This window comes from Podarcis filfolensis, assembly GCF_964270895.1.
Source record: "Podarcis filfolensis genome assembly, chromosome: 5".
NCBI classification, from domain to species: Eukaryota; Metazoa; Chordata; class Lepidosauria; order Squamata; family Lacertidae; genus Podarcis; species Podarcis filfolensis.
The window spans coordinates 37,195,574-37,209,910 of record NC_139608.1 but is presented as its reverse complement, the minus strand read 5'-3'; the positions used below and the strand labels follow the sequence as shown (position 1 = coordinate 37,209,910).

Sequence of the window (14,337 nt, the reverse complement as noted above, 5' to 3'; positions counted from 1 at the left end):
CTTTGTCCTTGTCCTTTCAGTGCCCCTTAATAAGTGGTGTATTGAGTGCCTGTCAAAGCAAGGAAAGGCCTCTCCCCCCCCCCACACAAAAAAAGTTACTAGGAAAGTTGTAGAGGATAATATATGTAGTTAAGTTCAGAAGTTAGTAGACACTAATTTCTGCATGCAATCAAATTGTCATATAAATATGGTATATAAATTAGCTACACCATTACCAGACAGTTGACTGTAGCTTATCTATTAAAAAGGAGGCAGGAGGGTCAAATGAAGAACAATATATATAAGAATAGCAGGACAAAGACCATCATTCATTATGTCAAGACCCAATATTCCTGCACACATACCGAAGGTTGAAATCCTGTATTATTTGGACATAAGCTCCATTGAATTCAACGGGGCTTACTTCTAAATCAGATATGTACAGGATTGCACTGGAAATCAGTCTTCTTTATTTGTTACAGCTTTATTTATTATATCAACCACAGCATAATGAAAAGCAGATGCAAACAGATGCACAACATAGTATCCATCACCACGACAAACACATAGCATTTTAGCATGATGTGTATCAACAGGGCTGTAGACATTGTTTTTAACAAAAATCTGCCTAACTTCAGTGGCAGTAGCAAAAGATATAATTATGTAGCAAATGACAATTATTATTCCATCTATAGCCATTTATTCTATTATTTATTCAGCTATTATGGAGTTTCCCCCAGGTGGCCTTGCTGCCAAACCATGGCATTCTAATCTCTCTCAAGTTATTTTCCCATTATGAGGAATGGATGAAGGAGTTGGGCATGCTTTGCTTGATAAGAGGAGACTGAGAGGAAATATGATAGCCTTCTTCAAACATCTTAAGGCCTATGACATGGAAGATGGAGCAAGTCCCCCCTCCCACCTGCTCTGGAGGGTAGGATTCAAACCAATGGATTCAAGTTACAAGAAGATTCTGACTCAGCTACAGAAAGAACTTGTTGATGGTAAGAACTGTTCAACAGTGGAATGGACTCCCTGAGAGTAGTGGTAGAGGAACCCTCTCTGGCACCCGGGGCAGGACAGCGAGCGGTGGGGCGAACCATCCGGTGACGCATGTGCGACATCCGTACGGACTGCACATGTGCTGCATCCCATATGGAGTGCGCACACGTGGTGACCATATGGCTGCCGCGTGTGTGCGGCGGCTGTACGGACTGCCGCTTCCATGGCAACCGTACGGGCTGCCACGCGAGTGGCATCCTGTACTGAGTGCGCATGTGGGGCATCCGTACAGACTGCACATGTGCAACATTCTGTACGGAGTGCACACGCATGGCAGCCCGTATGGATGGTGCACGCAAGCGACAGCCCGTACGGACACCGCATGAGCAGCGCCCATACTGACTGCTTGTGCCCTCAGCCACTCTACAGCTGGGGGGAGGCAGGGGCCATATTGTCACCCTCTCCAGAGTGGCATCCGGGGCAGCCCGGCCCCTACTTCGTACTCCCCTGCCTCAGAGAGTGGTGAACGCTACTTCTTTGGAGGTTTTTAAGCAGAGGTTGGATGGCCATTTGTCAGGGATGCTTTAGATGAAATTCTTTAAGACGCTTTTCATTCAGGGCCCTTTCCAAGTCTGCAATTCTCTCATTTCCATCCCCCCTGAGAATATTAAAAATCATCTTGCAGTGGAAGGTGATCTGCTTGGGAGTCCGAGGTTCCTAAATTATACGCCTAATAGGATAAGTACTGCATATGGTAAGATATCCTCCTTTCGCTTTACCACAGTGGGCTAGTTTTATTTTGAGACATCTGTTTGCTTCCTTGTGCAGCTTGAATAAGACTCTGGTAAGTAGTAGGGCAATGTGTTCTGAACAGGTTTTCCACCAGGGCATTGCTCCCAATGATCACATTTCTCTTCTCTTTCCTGTTCATGAAGTTCCACAGGTGCAAAGCGTAGGACTCATTGAAGTCTGGCTTTGAATCCCACACTTCATAATACTTATGCCACAGTTTGTAGGGGATGGGATAGAAGCGCTGGGGGTGCAAGAAGGAAATGTTGTGACATGTCTGATCCTCCACATTATTGAAATCTGTGAGGTTGCACAGCTTCTTTAGCACCCTTGTGATTAAGTGAGGTCCCTGATTTCCCCAGATGGCTCCGTTGTAGTGCTGAACAAAATCTACCATGCAGTCCCAGAGGAACCAGTGATGACGCTGAAAACCAAGGATCCCGTTGCTGGAGAACTGGGAAGACTGGGCTGCCAAGAAGTTGGCCACTGGGATGGGTCGGATGGAAATGACATCTGTGTCCATATAAATCCCACCGTATTTCCACACCATTGCAAGCCTGATTGCATCAGAGATAATATAGACCCAGTTCTTCTCCTGTGTTGCATTCACCTGCAGGGTTAAAAATGGACACAGAATCAAGGGACAGCTCCTAGCTCCTAAGACATACTCCTTACTTCTTCCTTTCAATGCCTGCAATATTCCCACTACTGGAAGTTCAGGAATGCTTAGCCCCGTGGAGCAGCTCAGGTGTCACATGTATGTGATCCTAGGTTCAAATTCTGGATGTGACTTCCCACTAAAAAAGACCTCACCTCTATGCAGGCATACCTGAGAAAGTGTAGGGCCTGAACATATCAGTGGGTTCACTGCATCAATCAGTATCTCAGCTTCTACAGAGGCCACTTAACCTGTGGGTGGGAGCAGAGCCCAGTGGTAGACCGCAGACATCATGTTTTGCCTGTTGAACACCCCAGGTTTAATACCCACTATATCCAGTTCAAATGATCAGGTAGGTGATGAGCAAAACTTCTGCCTGAGACCCTGGAGAACTGCTGCCAGTCAAACAATACTGAGCTGTATTGGCATATATTTAGTGTAAAAGGAAAACATCAATTTTTAACATGCTGAATAGTACTACACTGGTACCTCTGGTTACAAACTTAATTCATTCCGGAGGTCCATTCTTAGCCTGAAACTGTTCTTAACTTGAAGCACCACTTTAGCTAATGGGGACTCCCGCTGCCGATGCGCCACCGTCATACGATTTCTGTTCTCATCCAGAAGCAAGGTTCTTAACCCGAGGTACTATTTCTGGGTTAGTGAAGTCTGTAACCTGAAGCATCTGTAACCTGAGGTACCACTGTAGCCAGTTTATTCAGAATTTCTGGGAAACAGAAATTGTGAATTTGAAACTCTGAAGCCCAGTGCAAGTGTAATACAGTGGTGCTTCAGGTTACAGACGCTTCAGGTTACAGACTCCGCCAACCCAGAAATAGTACCTTGGGTTAAGAACTTTGCTTCAGGATGAGAACAGAAATCGTGCAGCAGCAGCGTGGCAGCAGTGGGAGGCCCCATTAGCTAAAGTGGTGCTTCAGGTTAAGAACAGTTTCAGGTTAAGAACGGACCTCCAGAATGAATTAAGTTCTTAACCTGAGGTACCACTGTATTTGATGGTTTGTTCTTTATCATCATATTGACTCTCAATGATACCTCTTTCTCTCTCACCTGATGGTACCACAGGGACAGAGGTGTGTCCTGGAACAAAATGTCCATCTCCAGGGGGAAAAGGAAAACATTCTTCATAGCCGATAAGAAAGACAGCGAAGGGGAAGTCAACTTGAAATCTGTCATTGTGCTATTGTCCAGCCCTTTCATAAAAAACATGATGGGTCTGTCCGAATAGATTCTAGCAGCAGATTCCACAGCGCATAAAACCAGTGGTGGAGGCTGTAGACGGTCAGTTGTCTCCAGAAAGATGATACTTCTCCCCTGGGAGAGGACATCTTGGGGCATCACGAGTTGTTTAACAACAGGTTTGCAGGAAAAGAAGCAACCAGGTTCTAGGGAGAACTCATACAATATCCCAAATGCCAACAAAAAGAAGATACATAGGTACATCTGGCTCTCCTTCAGCATGTTGACTGATTCTCCAACTTTTGATCTTAATAAAAAAAAATATATATTAGTCATACCTTTATTCTTCTTCACACACACACACTTGTTGCACTCTTGCTTTTCAAAACCTTAACAATAGGTGATCGCCATCCTTCTTAGCAGAAGGTTGTGCCCTATTAACAGATTCTGTAGGGTTGCAATGGAGATGTGGGATGAGGAGCCTTGTTTACAGCATGAATGAATTCATTCGGTATCCTGGAAAAATATATGGTTAAAAAGAATGGTTCAAGCAGGGGTGTGAAAGCTGTGGCCCTCCAAATGTTGTTGGACTCTTGCCAGCCTCAGTCAAACACGGCCAATAGCCAGGAATGATGGATGTTGTAATCCAGCAGCATCTGAAGGTCCCCAGCTTCATCAACCCTGGGATAGTGGTTGACAATACAATCCTATATGTCTCATTATTTTCAGTGGAGCTTACTCCCAAGTAAGTGTATATAAGATTGCAGCTTGCATTTGGGTGGATTTTCCTTTCCTTTCCCATCCCATCCCATCCCATCCCATCCAATCCAATTTCTAAGGGTGCAAAGCTACTCACTATACATGCAAAAATCCTGGAAAGATCTGCAAATTCTAGGGAGATAATTAGCAGACACTCCAGGATGCAGCAGCGTTATTCATGGTAAAATTCAAAAAATAAATATAGATGTCCTCTTACCACCATTTCCTAGATTCCTTTGCCCGCCTAAGGGGATTATTTTCCTGGGCCACTTAAAGAACCCTCATGTTGCTGAGTAGACTCCATTGCTACTGCTGAATTCTGTGTTCCCAGTGGGGCTGCATTCAGAAAATGAACCAAAGTCTGAATTGATTCCCCTCCCGAGCACCAGGCTTTCTCTTCTGTTGCAGACAGGATGCTGATGGGATAAAATTATTTACGGGAGCTCTTTCTTCTCTATCGGTGATTAGTGTCTCTGTCATAATATGGAAGCAGAAAGGAGGTGAATAGGAAGCCCATGTCAGGTCTCTGCTGCAGAGATGGATGGCAGATGAATAAAATTATTTAGTAATTGTTCAAAGTTAGAAAAAAAAACACAAAATGCTGCCCTCCAATTTTGGGAGGGTAATACAGTTTTCAGGAGAAAATGAACGTCCCTTCTTCCCAAACTCTGACGTGCTGAGATTGTGTCAGCCAGCTTGCTTGTGCGGCTATTTTGAGAATGTCCTGCACGAGCCATAGATCATCATAAGCCCAATGTCTTCACAGATGCCCTGTAGTACTTTAGGCCAGCTGTGTCTGCAGGAGACTTCAGGAGAGGCAGCAGCTGGAATTCATATACCGTAGGTTAGCATCTTGGGTGTTGCTCCATGTCTTCAGCCTCAGCTCCTCAGAAAATGGAGACTTTATTGAATTCAGTTGCAATCTCTCCAAACATGTCTGACTGATTAAAAAAAAAAAAATTCAAAAGGTAGCACCCTCTCTATGTTGGTACCTTGGAACACCCTCTAGTTTGCAAAGGACAAGGAATGACTGTTCTCTCTTTCCCACAACATCCATCTTTTCCATCCAGAAGATCATTTTTGCCGTCAAAGGGGTTGGAACTGATTAAGCACTGCTCCTTCTGTGGAGAAGATCTATTTATCATTGCAAGACAAGTGGCTGAGTGGAGTTTGCAAAGCTCTCCTCAGCCAAGATGCTGATCTCAGTGCTGGCTGCTTAATAAATGTTATCTACTCCTTCTCGGCTTTGCCTATCACAGTAGAAACTTTCGGCTGCAATGCTTCAGCCAACAGCACTGGAGTCGTTTCAAGCGATGAGCTGTCGGAAGAAGACTGCAGACTCTAAACAGCATGAATAATTTAATATTCTCGGAAGCATCTGATTGTCATTAAAGCATCATTTTGGGGGAGGAAAGGCCTGTTCAAAAGGTGTGTCAGGGTAATTTTGCAGATTAATCCCTTTTCAGTGAATATTCACTACTCTGTGATACTCAAAATCAGGATGCTAAAGAGAAGTGAGATAAATTATCATTTTCTTCCAGTGCATATTTGCATGTGCTTCTTTTGCTCACTTTTAGGGAGTGTGGAATGTTGTCTTCAGGAAAACATGCTTGGAACCATCATTGCCAGCTTTTAGGTGCCTGGGTTTTTGCCCAGACTTTTGGTTTATTCACTTGGAATGTAGTGTCGTAAGACTTTTGACCTGTTTCATGGAGTTCATTATTATTATAGTTATTGTTGATGGAGAACATTTTGAAATCTTGTTCTGTTGTATTTCTTCTGTAGGTATGGTTTTTAAATGATTGCCAAACTCTGTGGTATTTTATGGATTCGTAAATCACTTTGAGACATTTTCTTGTGGAATGTGATGCAGAAATGTAATATCAGGGATGTGAAACCTATGGTTTTCCAGATGTTGCTGGACTCAGACATTTACATTGACTATAAACATCAAGTGCTGGCATGGATCTGACAGAAAAGGAACTTATTTCCATTTATGGTGGGAGTGCTCACACTTATAAGCATTTTGGATAGTGAGATATACAGAAATGGGGGAAGAATACTGCAAAAATCAATTCATTGTACTCCAGAACTTTTTTTTTGGGGGGGGGGGAATCAAGGATTAAACAAGGATATTCTATCTGTTAACATTTTTATTAATTGCCACTAGTCCTTTTCTAATTGGAAGGAATTAGAAAATCTGTCTATACAATCTTCGTATAAGGACGTCTTGTTTATTGAAATAACATTCAACTTAAAGCTGCAACAGGGTAAAGCAAAACCATTTCAGTATCCCTTTATCATAGACCAAAATATGTGCATCTCTCTGTCAGAAACAGCCAAATCTATATGGACTTCATAATCATGCACACATGGTGATTGTCCAACTTCCTTTTTGTTATCGGTGCAGTCGAGTCATAACCATACCATTCTTAAAATAATAAAAAATAATAATTAAGAGGACATTTATAATAATACTGCATTACGTGCTCACCTACACCAATGTTTCAGTCGATAAGCTTGGTTATATGTTTACTTTTTTCTTTATATTTGTATTCTTATCTTGAAAATCAATGTGTGTGTGTGTGTAATTGAAGCCAATTACTTTTTTCTTCAATTTGCTTTATGAAAGCCAGATATGGAAGTACATGTTGCAACATCCTGCCAAACTCTCAAATTTCTCCAACATGTTCTGTGAAAAAGGATTTCCATTTTTCTGCCTCATTTTCGGGGCATTTCAGAATTTCTTTAGTGGGGGTGGGGTCTTGATCTTCTCTTATCACTGCTAGGTCTTGATCTTCTCTTATCACTGCTAGGTGGCCAAGGGTTCTCTTTCTTATAAGCATGGCTCTAACAATGGTGACAGCAGCCACGAAATTAAAAGATGCCTGCTTCTTGGGAGAAAAGCAATGACAAACCTAGACTGCATCTTAAAAAGCAGAGACATCACCTTGCCAACAAAGGTCTGTATAGTTAAAACTATGGTTTTCCCAGTAGTGATGTATGGAAGTGAGAGCGGGACCATAAAGAAGGCTGATCGCCAAAGAATTGATGCTTTTGAATTATGGCGCTGGAGGAGACTCTTGAGAGTCCCATGGACTGCAAGAAGATCAAACCTATCCATTCTTAAGGAAATCAGCCCTGAGTGCTCACTGGAAGGACAGATCCTGAAGCTGAGGCTCCAATACTTTGGCCACCTCACGAGAAGAGAAGACTCCCTGGAAAAGACCCTGATGTTGGGAAAGATGGAGGGCACAAGGAGAAGGGGACGACAGAGGACGAGATGGTTGGACAGTGTTCTCGAAGCTACAAACATGAGTCTGACCAAACTGCGGGAGGCAGTGGAAAACTCTGGTCCATTGGGTCACAAAGAGTCGGACACGACTAAACAACAACAACAAAACACTCTGCAGCCTGCAGGGTTCTTTCATCATACTCAAAGCCATGCCTCCTCACACTCACATGCAGCCTTCTAAGATTATACAATGATCTTACCATTTTACAATAATAATAATAATTAGGACTGCATTGCAACAATTTATGCAGACCTCCATGTGTTGCCTTTGAACTAGATAATTTCTGAGAACATGCATGGACACATGATTTGGAGTACTCAACTACCTTCTTTTGAGCTGACTTGTGTTTTCCACGATGTTCCATTGTACATAACTGAACTTGCACATCATTCTCTTGAAACTGAAGCACATTGTAGAAGCATAACCACCCAGCCCCACCCTACTGAACATTTCCCCCTCTTTTCTTCCTAACCAAATAATAATAATAATAAAGATAGGAAGCTTTAAACAGAACAGAGCTGAGTAGTTCTATCCTGTTTCTATTTGCTGCTTTTATTTAATCCATCCAATCCACTTGGTTTATTTAAACCAAAGACTTGCACATTGACCAGTAATAATGAATCCTATGTTGTAGATATTATTGCAAATTTATATTGCTGTTTTTGCAATGTACAGATGACATTAGAAGACTTGGTCTTTTTAATTATACCATTTGTTATTTCTATGATCCTTGTTTATAAAATCTAATAAAAAGAGAAAACAAAACTGAGGCACATTGTGTTTTCAGTGCTTCTGAATGCTTAGCTTTGGAGCATACCGTGGCTGAAAAGCTTCTCTTTGGTGTTGATTGGGCAAATCTAGGATCTAGAATAGGGACCCTATTGCAGAAACAGCAACAGGTCTTCAACCCCCTGCGACACTGGACCACTATACCACTGCACAGGATGTCTTCCCCCAGGGCTTAACTGAAGCATGGGAAGCCTACAGAGTGCAGAACACTGATGAGATTATAGAATGAAAGAAAGGACACACACAAACAACCTCTGACCACCTTGGAAGTGAAGTCAGCATGGAAGAAACCATGAGAATGTAACTGATTCCCCACCCCATCCTCTTTGATCATTTTTGAATGCAATTTCTCTTCTCATTAATGAAGAATGGTTGAAAAGATGCAATAAATTTTCTGCACAACACTAATTTAATGTTATTGGGAAGCTGATCACCAGTCCCAAGGTTTAGGTAATTGCATGTGCGTATCCAAATGTGTACTGTCCCGTACAGAACAATGAAATTGAAAAAATCTATGTCAGACATTCAAAAGCCAACAAGCCTGCTATCCCAGCTATCCCAGCCTGGTTAACCCCCTAAAAACTCTGATACTCCATAATTAAATACAATATACTCCTACAGAGACTACCTTATACTGCGTTTAAAACCAAAATCGCATTTGGATAAAAACTGTTTCTCAGGCGGCTAGTTCTAGTCTTTATAACCCTGTACCTTCTTCCAGAAGGCAGAAGCTGAAAGAGATCATTTCCGGGGTGCGTGCTATCCTGCACTATCTCTGCAGCTTTCTTATGACACCTGGAAGCATAGACTAGCTTACAGCTCCAAAATCTGAACACCTTCTTCTTGGAACATGGCACATATTAACTATAGAGCTGGTAGTGCTTAACACCCCTTTGTGGTAGGCATATTTCATGTCTTTGATTATACTGTCTTTTTATGCAACATCAATGTATTACACTAAAGCTGCAATCTGATGCACACTTTCTCATTGGGAGTGAGTCTCAATGAACTCAGTGGGACTTCTCTGTAAGCATAAATAGGATGTTGCTATTTATATATTTGTTTATTCCTACAAGTATTATTTTTTAAAAATAAAATGGTTCCTTCCTTCCATTTTCTGTTGAAAGAAATGAAAACATTCCTGCTTTTGTCACAGCATGCTCAGACCTTTATGCACCCTCTTGAAATGGCCACATTCATTGTCAGAGAATAATGCACTGCCCTGACTCAAACCACTCAACAGAAAGACCATATTTCTCTCTCTAAAAAATTAAAAAAATATGTGATGGGTAATCAAAATCCATCTTTTTCCATATTAATAAATATAAACCAAAGTAATTAATCTCCCATCTATATTTCTCACTGTTCTTTTTGTTTAATTCCCGTATGATGCATTTCAAAATAAACGAGAACTTACCAGCAAAACATGGAAAAGCAGAAGGATCTTCAGCAAGCAATGGTTAGACTTGAGTGCACATATATGGTGAAGAAGTTGCAGGAGAACCTTTCATATCCAGGACATGCACCACTGTTTCTGACTTCTAATGCAGCAACCCTAGAGGTGATATTTGCACATTACTTGCCCTGAGATAGGCAGAGGAAACAAATGCTTTTTTAAAGAAGAAAAAAATCGTACAGGTAGGGAAGAAATAAAACCGCCAAGACATGTACAGTGTAGTAATAAGAGCTTGCCAGCAGAAAGCAGCAGACAAACACTTTGGAATGATAATAAGAACATAATAAAGTAGGAATGTACTGGGAAAAGCATAAAGGCTCAGGTGGAACAACACAATCTGCAAGATTAACATATAACAGATAGCTCATTTTCTTCAGTGTTCTGGAGTGGGTGCTTAGATACAGTAGGTTGAATCCAGACCAAGCAAGTGCTGTTTTGTTACCACTAAAATCAATGGGACTTAAGTTATTCATGAATAACTCTTTATATTGATTGCAATGGAACTTGTGCACTTTACAGTGCAATCTAACAATATTTGCTCAGGTCCTATTGAATCCAATGGGACTAATTTCCAGGTAAGTGGGGTTAGGATTGCAGCCTCAGTGTGGATCCAACCCAATATACACATGTTATCTCCTCATCACCAATCCTCTGCCGAACGCATTGTGAAGGAGAGATTCTTTAATGTAACTCCTTTCTCAGCCTCCTTGGAGGATGATGCTGCGGTGCTCAGAAAAGGATACAGTGGTACCTCTGGTTAAGTACTTAATTCATTCCGGAGGTCCGTTCTTAACCTGAAACTGTTCTTAACCTGAAGCACCACTTTAGCTAATGGGGCCTCCTGCTACTGCCGCGCCGCCGGAGCACGATTTCTGTTCTCATCCTGAAGCAAAGTTCTTAACCTGAAGCACTATTTCTGGGTTAGTGGAGTCTGTAACCTGAAGCGACTGCAACCTGAAGCGTCTGTAACCCAAGGTACCACTGTATATTATATACTGAACTTGCCATTTCTTTCACTGGATGCTGTCAATGAGGGGACGGACGGACAAGAGGAAAATGTTTCATGGGGGGGGGGCAGGACATAACCCAACTGCACTAGAAACAATAGGTATCTGTGGCATGTCTTGGAATGATTCCACCAGGTGCCTCCATGTCAAGAGGTCTCACAATGATATATATATACAGCTTTCTTATAGACCATTTTTTGAACTAAAGTTAAACTGCTGGATAGTTGCTGGTCACAGGGATGATCTACTAGCAAGATTCATGGAGTGGACGACTCATTCTTCTGAAACATATTCACTGTGGACGTCTATGTGCAGCACACATGGGTATTGGAGGCATAACTTATGAAGGGGGCTAGAGTGCATCAATGATCTTGTGGGTTTCCCTAGTTCAGGGGTCTGCAACCTTTAAGACAAAAAGAGCCACTTGGACCCGTTTCCGAAGAAAAAAAACCTGGGAGCCGCAAAACCATTGCATGCGCGCCGCTGCCCTCCGATCTGACAGCGGGCGGGAAGGTGACATTGGGACGGTGCGTGACTAACGCACGCACCACCCCCATGCGACGTCACAGCCAGTACAGCACCTGCCACAGTGGGGAGTGTCAGGGTGCACAATGCGCCTCCTCCTCTCGCTAGTATCCGCCCCGGAGCCACGGCAAAGGTGTAAAAGAGCCACATGCGGCTCCGGAGCCATGGGTTGCTGACCCCTGCCCTAGTTAGATTGCTGGAAATAGAGGCCTAGTTTCAAATCCCTCGTCAGGCATGAACTCCTTGGGTGATGTTGGGCAAGTCACTGCCTTAATTGCTTTGATAATTTTCAAAAGCAATTTCTTTCCTCATTAATTGTTGGAGAACACTTTACAAAAAGGTGGGAGGATATTTTTTTTTTACACAGAACTAATTATATCAAATAATGGCAAGCTTGTTGTGGTGCCAAGCAAGCCAAATGCAGCATAATACAACCCTCATCTTCCTGTGTATAAGAGAGGCTCAGATACCAATTTACATGGCCTGTTGAGACATCATTACCAGCCCACAAGCTTGCCATGTGATAAGATTTCTTCCATTCACAGTTAATCCATTCATATTGCAACAAAGCTCTTTCCATTAAATCTTATCTTTGCTTTGATAACCAATTAAATAACCAAGCAAGTGCACTTAATGTGTAATGGTTATGTTAGTTACAAGCATTAGATGGCAAACATAACAGTAAGAAATGGTGCCTAGCCTTCTAAGAAGTGAGACCCATAACCCAATTTTGCCTTACGGACTGTGCATGTTCAGGAGCCAGGCAGCTCCCACATCCCAATGCTGCCTTCATCATCATTTTCTCTCTGTCCTCACTGAGTTGTTTTGATTCCCCTGAGCTTTCTGATACCTCTGTCTTGTGCACAGATGATGTCATTTTGGCTACATAAGAATTGGCACTTGGAGAATGAGTTATTTGTACATAGTGGTAGTTATTGCTCTTTAGGACTCACAGGGCAGAAGGCAGGTAGACCAATAGTAGGTGAAGCCAGAGCCAATGAGATGTCAGCATCACCCTTGAGCCAGTGCCATGGACTGGACTCATACACTTCAGCCCCGACTGGGCTAGGCGAGCTGGGTAGCACTTCCAGAGACCACCTTCTGCACAGGAACAGGTCAAAGTGCTGTGGACTCACAGCTTAGAGTTGTGAGCACCGGATTCACTTCCACAAGAAGACAGTCGTCGCACAGCAGAGTATAGCAGAGCATAAACGACTCGGAGAGCAGCTCCGTAGAATATCTTCTTTATTCTATCTACAACTATAATACACAACTATATACAGAGCTAAATGAGGTCTAAACATAAAATGAATGCTGAACTGCACTGAGTGTCTGCAGCTGCTCTTAGCAGCAACCTTATCTATACACACGATCTCTCTCTAACACTCAGTCTCTCTCCCCGACACAATGACACTTTGATGTGGTGCTGGAGCGGAATAAGTAGAGAGCAGAACCCCCCCTCCTCTCTGGAGAATCAGCAGATTCTTGGATATGGGAGGGGTGAAATCTCCTCATGAGAGACAGAGTCAACACACTCTAGTTTTGTCTCCATCTTACTTGTTCCTCTTCTTCTGCAAGAGCAAAACTGAGGCTGAAGAGGAGGAAGGTGACCTGTAGTGCCATTCCCTGAACTGGTGGTAAGAAGGAAAGGAGGTACGAGGCAACCCTGTGCTATAACAGGTAGTGGTGGTTTTCTAGGCATGAGCAGGCTCTCACATCCTGATAATTCAGCCTGTATACCCCACATTCTTCCACCCTGATACCCACAAAGCTCTATTTTAAAGCATATTTTGGTAAAAATTTCACAGTAGTGAGAAGGTACCAGTGGCGTGTGGTCAGTGGCCTAGGGGGACTAGGCTAGTTCCCAAAATGTTCCTGGTAAATTAGAGTATTAAAGTATGGGGCACCTCCTTCCCAAAGCCAAGGAAGCTTCTGTCCAGCTTAGGGAGGGAGGTGCAATGCTCATACATGCAACGTCGACAGACTGCCCCGATTGCCTTCACAAGTTGGTGCCTCTGGCCCTAACTGTTCCTCTATTTAAAAATATCACTGCACACCACTGAGGAGCAGAGCCAAGATGAATGGGGTGGATCGGGGCTAGAGCCAGAGCAAATCTTGGTGACATGACTTATGGGTGAAATCTGATAGAAGTTGCTGGATCATGTCAGAATCTGAAGTTTACTGGCTTCTCAGAACCCAATGCTGTTTATCTGACAGAACAGTTTACTGGCCAGACTAGAAAAGTTGGCAACCTTGCACTATCCAGGATGCTCCAATATCGGGACCTGACTGAAGCTAAATAAATCTGGTTTTATTCAGATGTTGGCCACTGTATAGGTAGGTAGTGGGTGTTTTCTGGAAGAGAGCTGGCTGAAACATCATGTGTTGTAGAATATTTCCATGTTTGCTTTCAACATGAGACAGATCCTGTTGCAAAAAAACACCTAAAGGATGTAGGACTTCTTAATGCAGCCAAGCATAATAGGGCAAACATATACTATGATATGATATCTAGAAGTTTTACGCCTAATGGATAAATAATAATGGCACAGGGATTATGCAACAATAGTTCAGTTAATATTATATGTTACAAATATTGTATTAAGAGGTGCGGCATAGCTGGGGCATCATTATTCCCCATAACATGTTTGTAATGTGAACCTCTCTACATAATCAAGAAAAGAAGCAGATTGATGCTCCCCAACTCTGGCTAAGAAAAAGACAGAAGGATAAATTGACACCAAGCACATTATTGTCCTATACACAGAGATAAATAGAAGGGCAGGAGGAAACATGGGACAGCACATTGGCACAATGCATGCTAAGATCTCTAGTGAAGATCGTATGTAGTTTGCTAATGCATACCTATACAATTTATAA

The 14,337-nt window shown here is 42.6% G+C and overlaps 1 protein-coding gene across 2 annotated transcripts; it reads right to left on the bottom strand.

Moving 5' to 3' along the window:
* Nucleotides 1-1,749: 1,749 nt before the first annotated feature.
* A4GNT (alpha-1,4-N-acetylglucosaminyltransferase) lies at nt 1,750-10,017 on the bottom strand. Of its 2 annotated transcripts, none has more exons than XM_083616315.1 (3): nt 9,887-10,017; nt 3,497-3,932; nt 1,750-2,380 (listed from the first exon to the last, which is right to left on the bottom strand). In XM_083616315.1, the coding sequence occupies exons 2-3, from the start codon at nt 3,905-3,907 to the stop codon at nt 1,757-1,759; spliced, it is 1,035 nt and encodes a 344-aa protein (XP_083472441.1). In that variant the 5' UTR covers nt 3,908-3,932; nt 9,887-10,017; the 3' UTR covers nt 1,750-1,756. The 2 variants fall into 2 exon arrangements, with proteins under 2 accessions (XP_083472441.1, XP_083472442.1); XM_083616316.1 differs by lacking the exon at nt 9,887-10,017 and adding an exon at nt 4,602-4,658.
* Between the last annotated feature and the right edge of the window lie 4,320 nt (nt 10,018-14,337).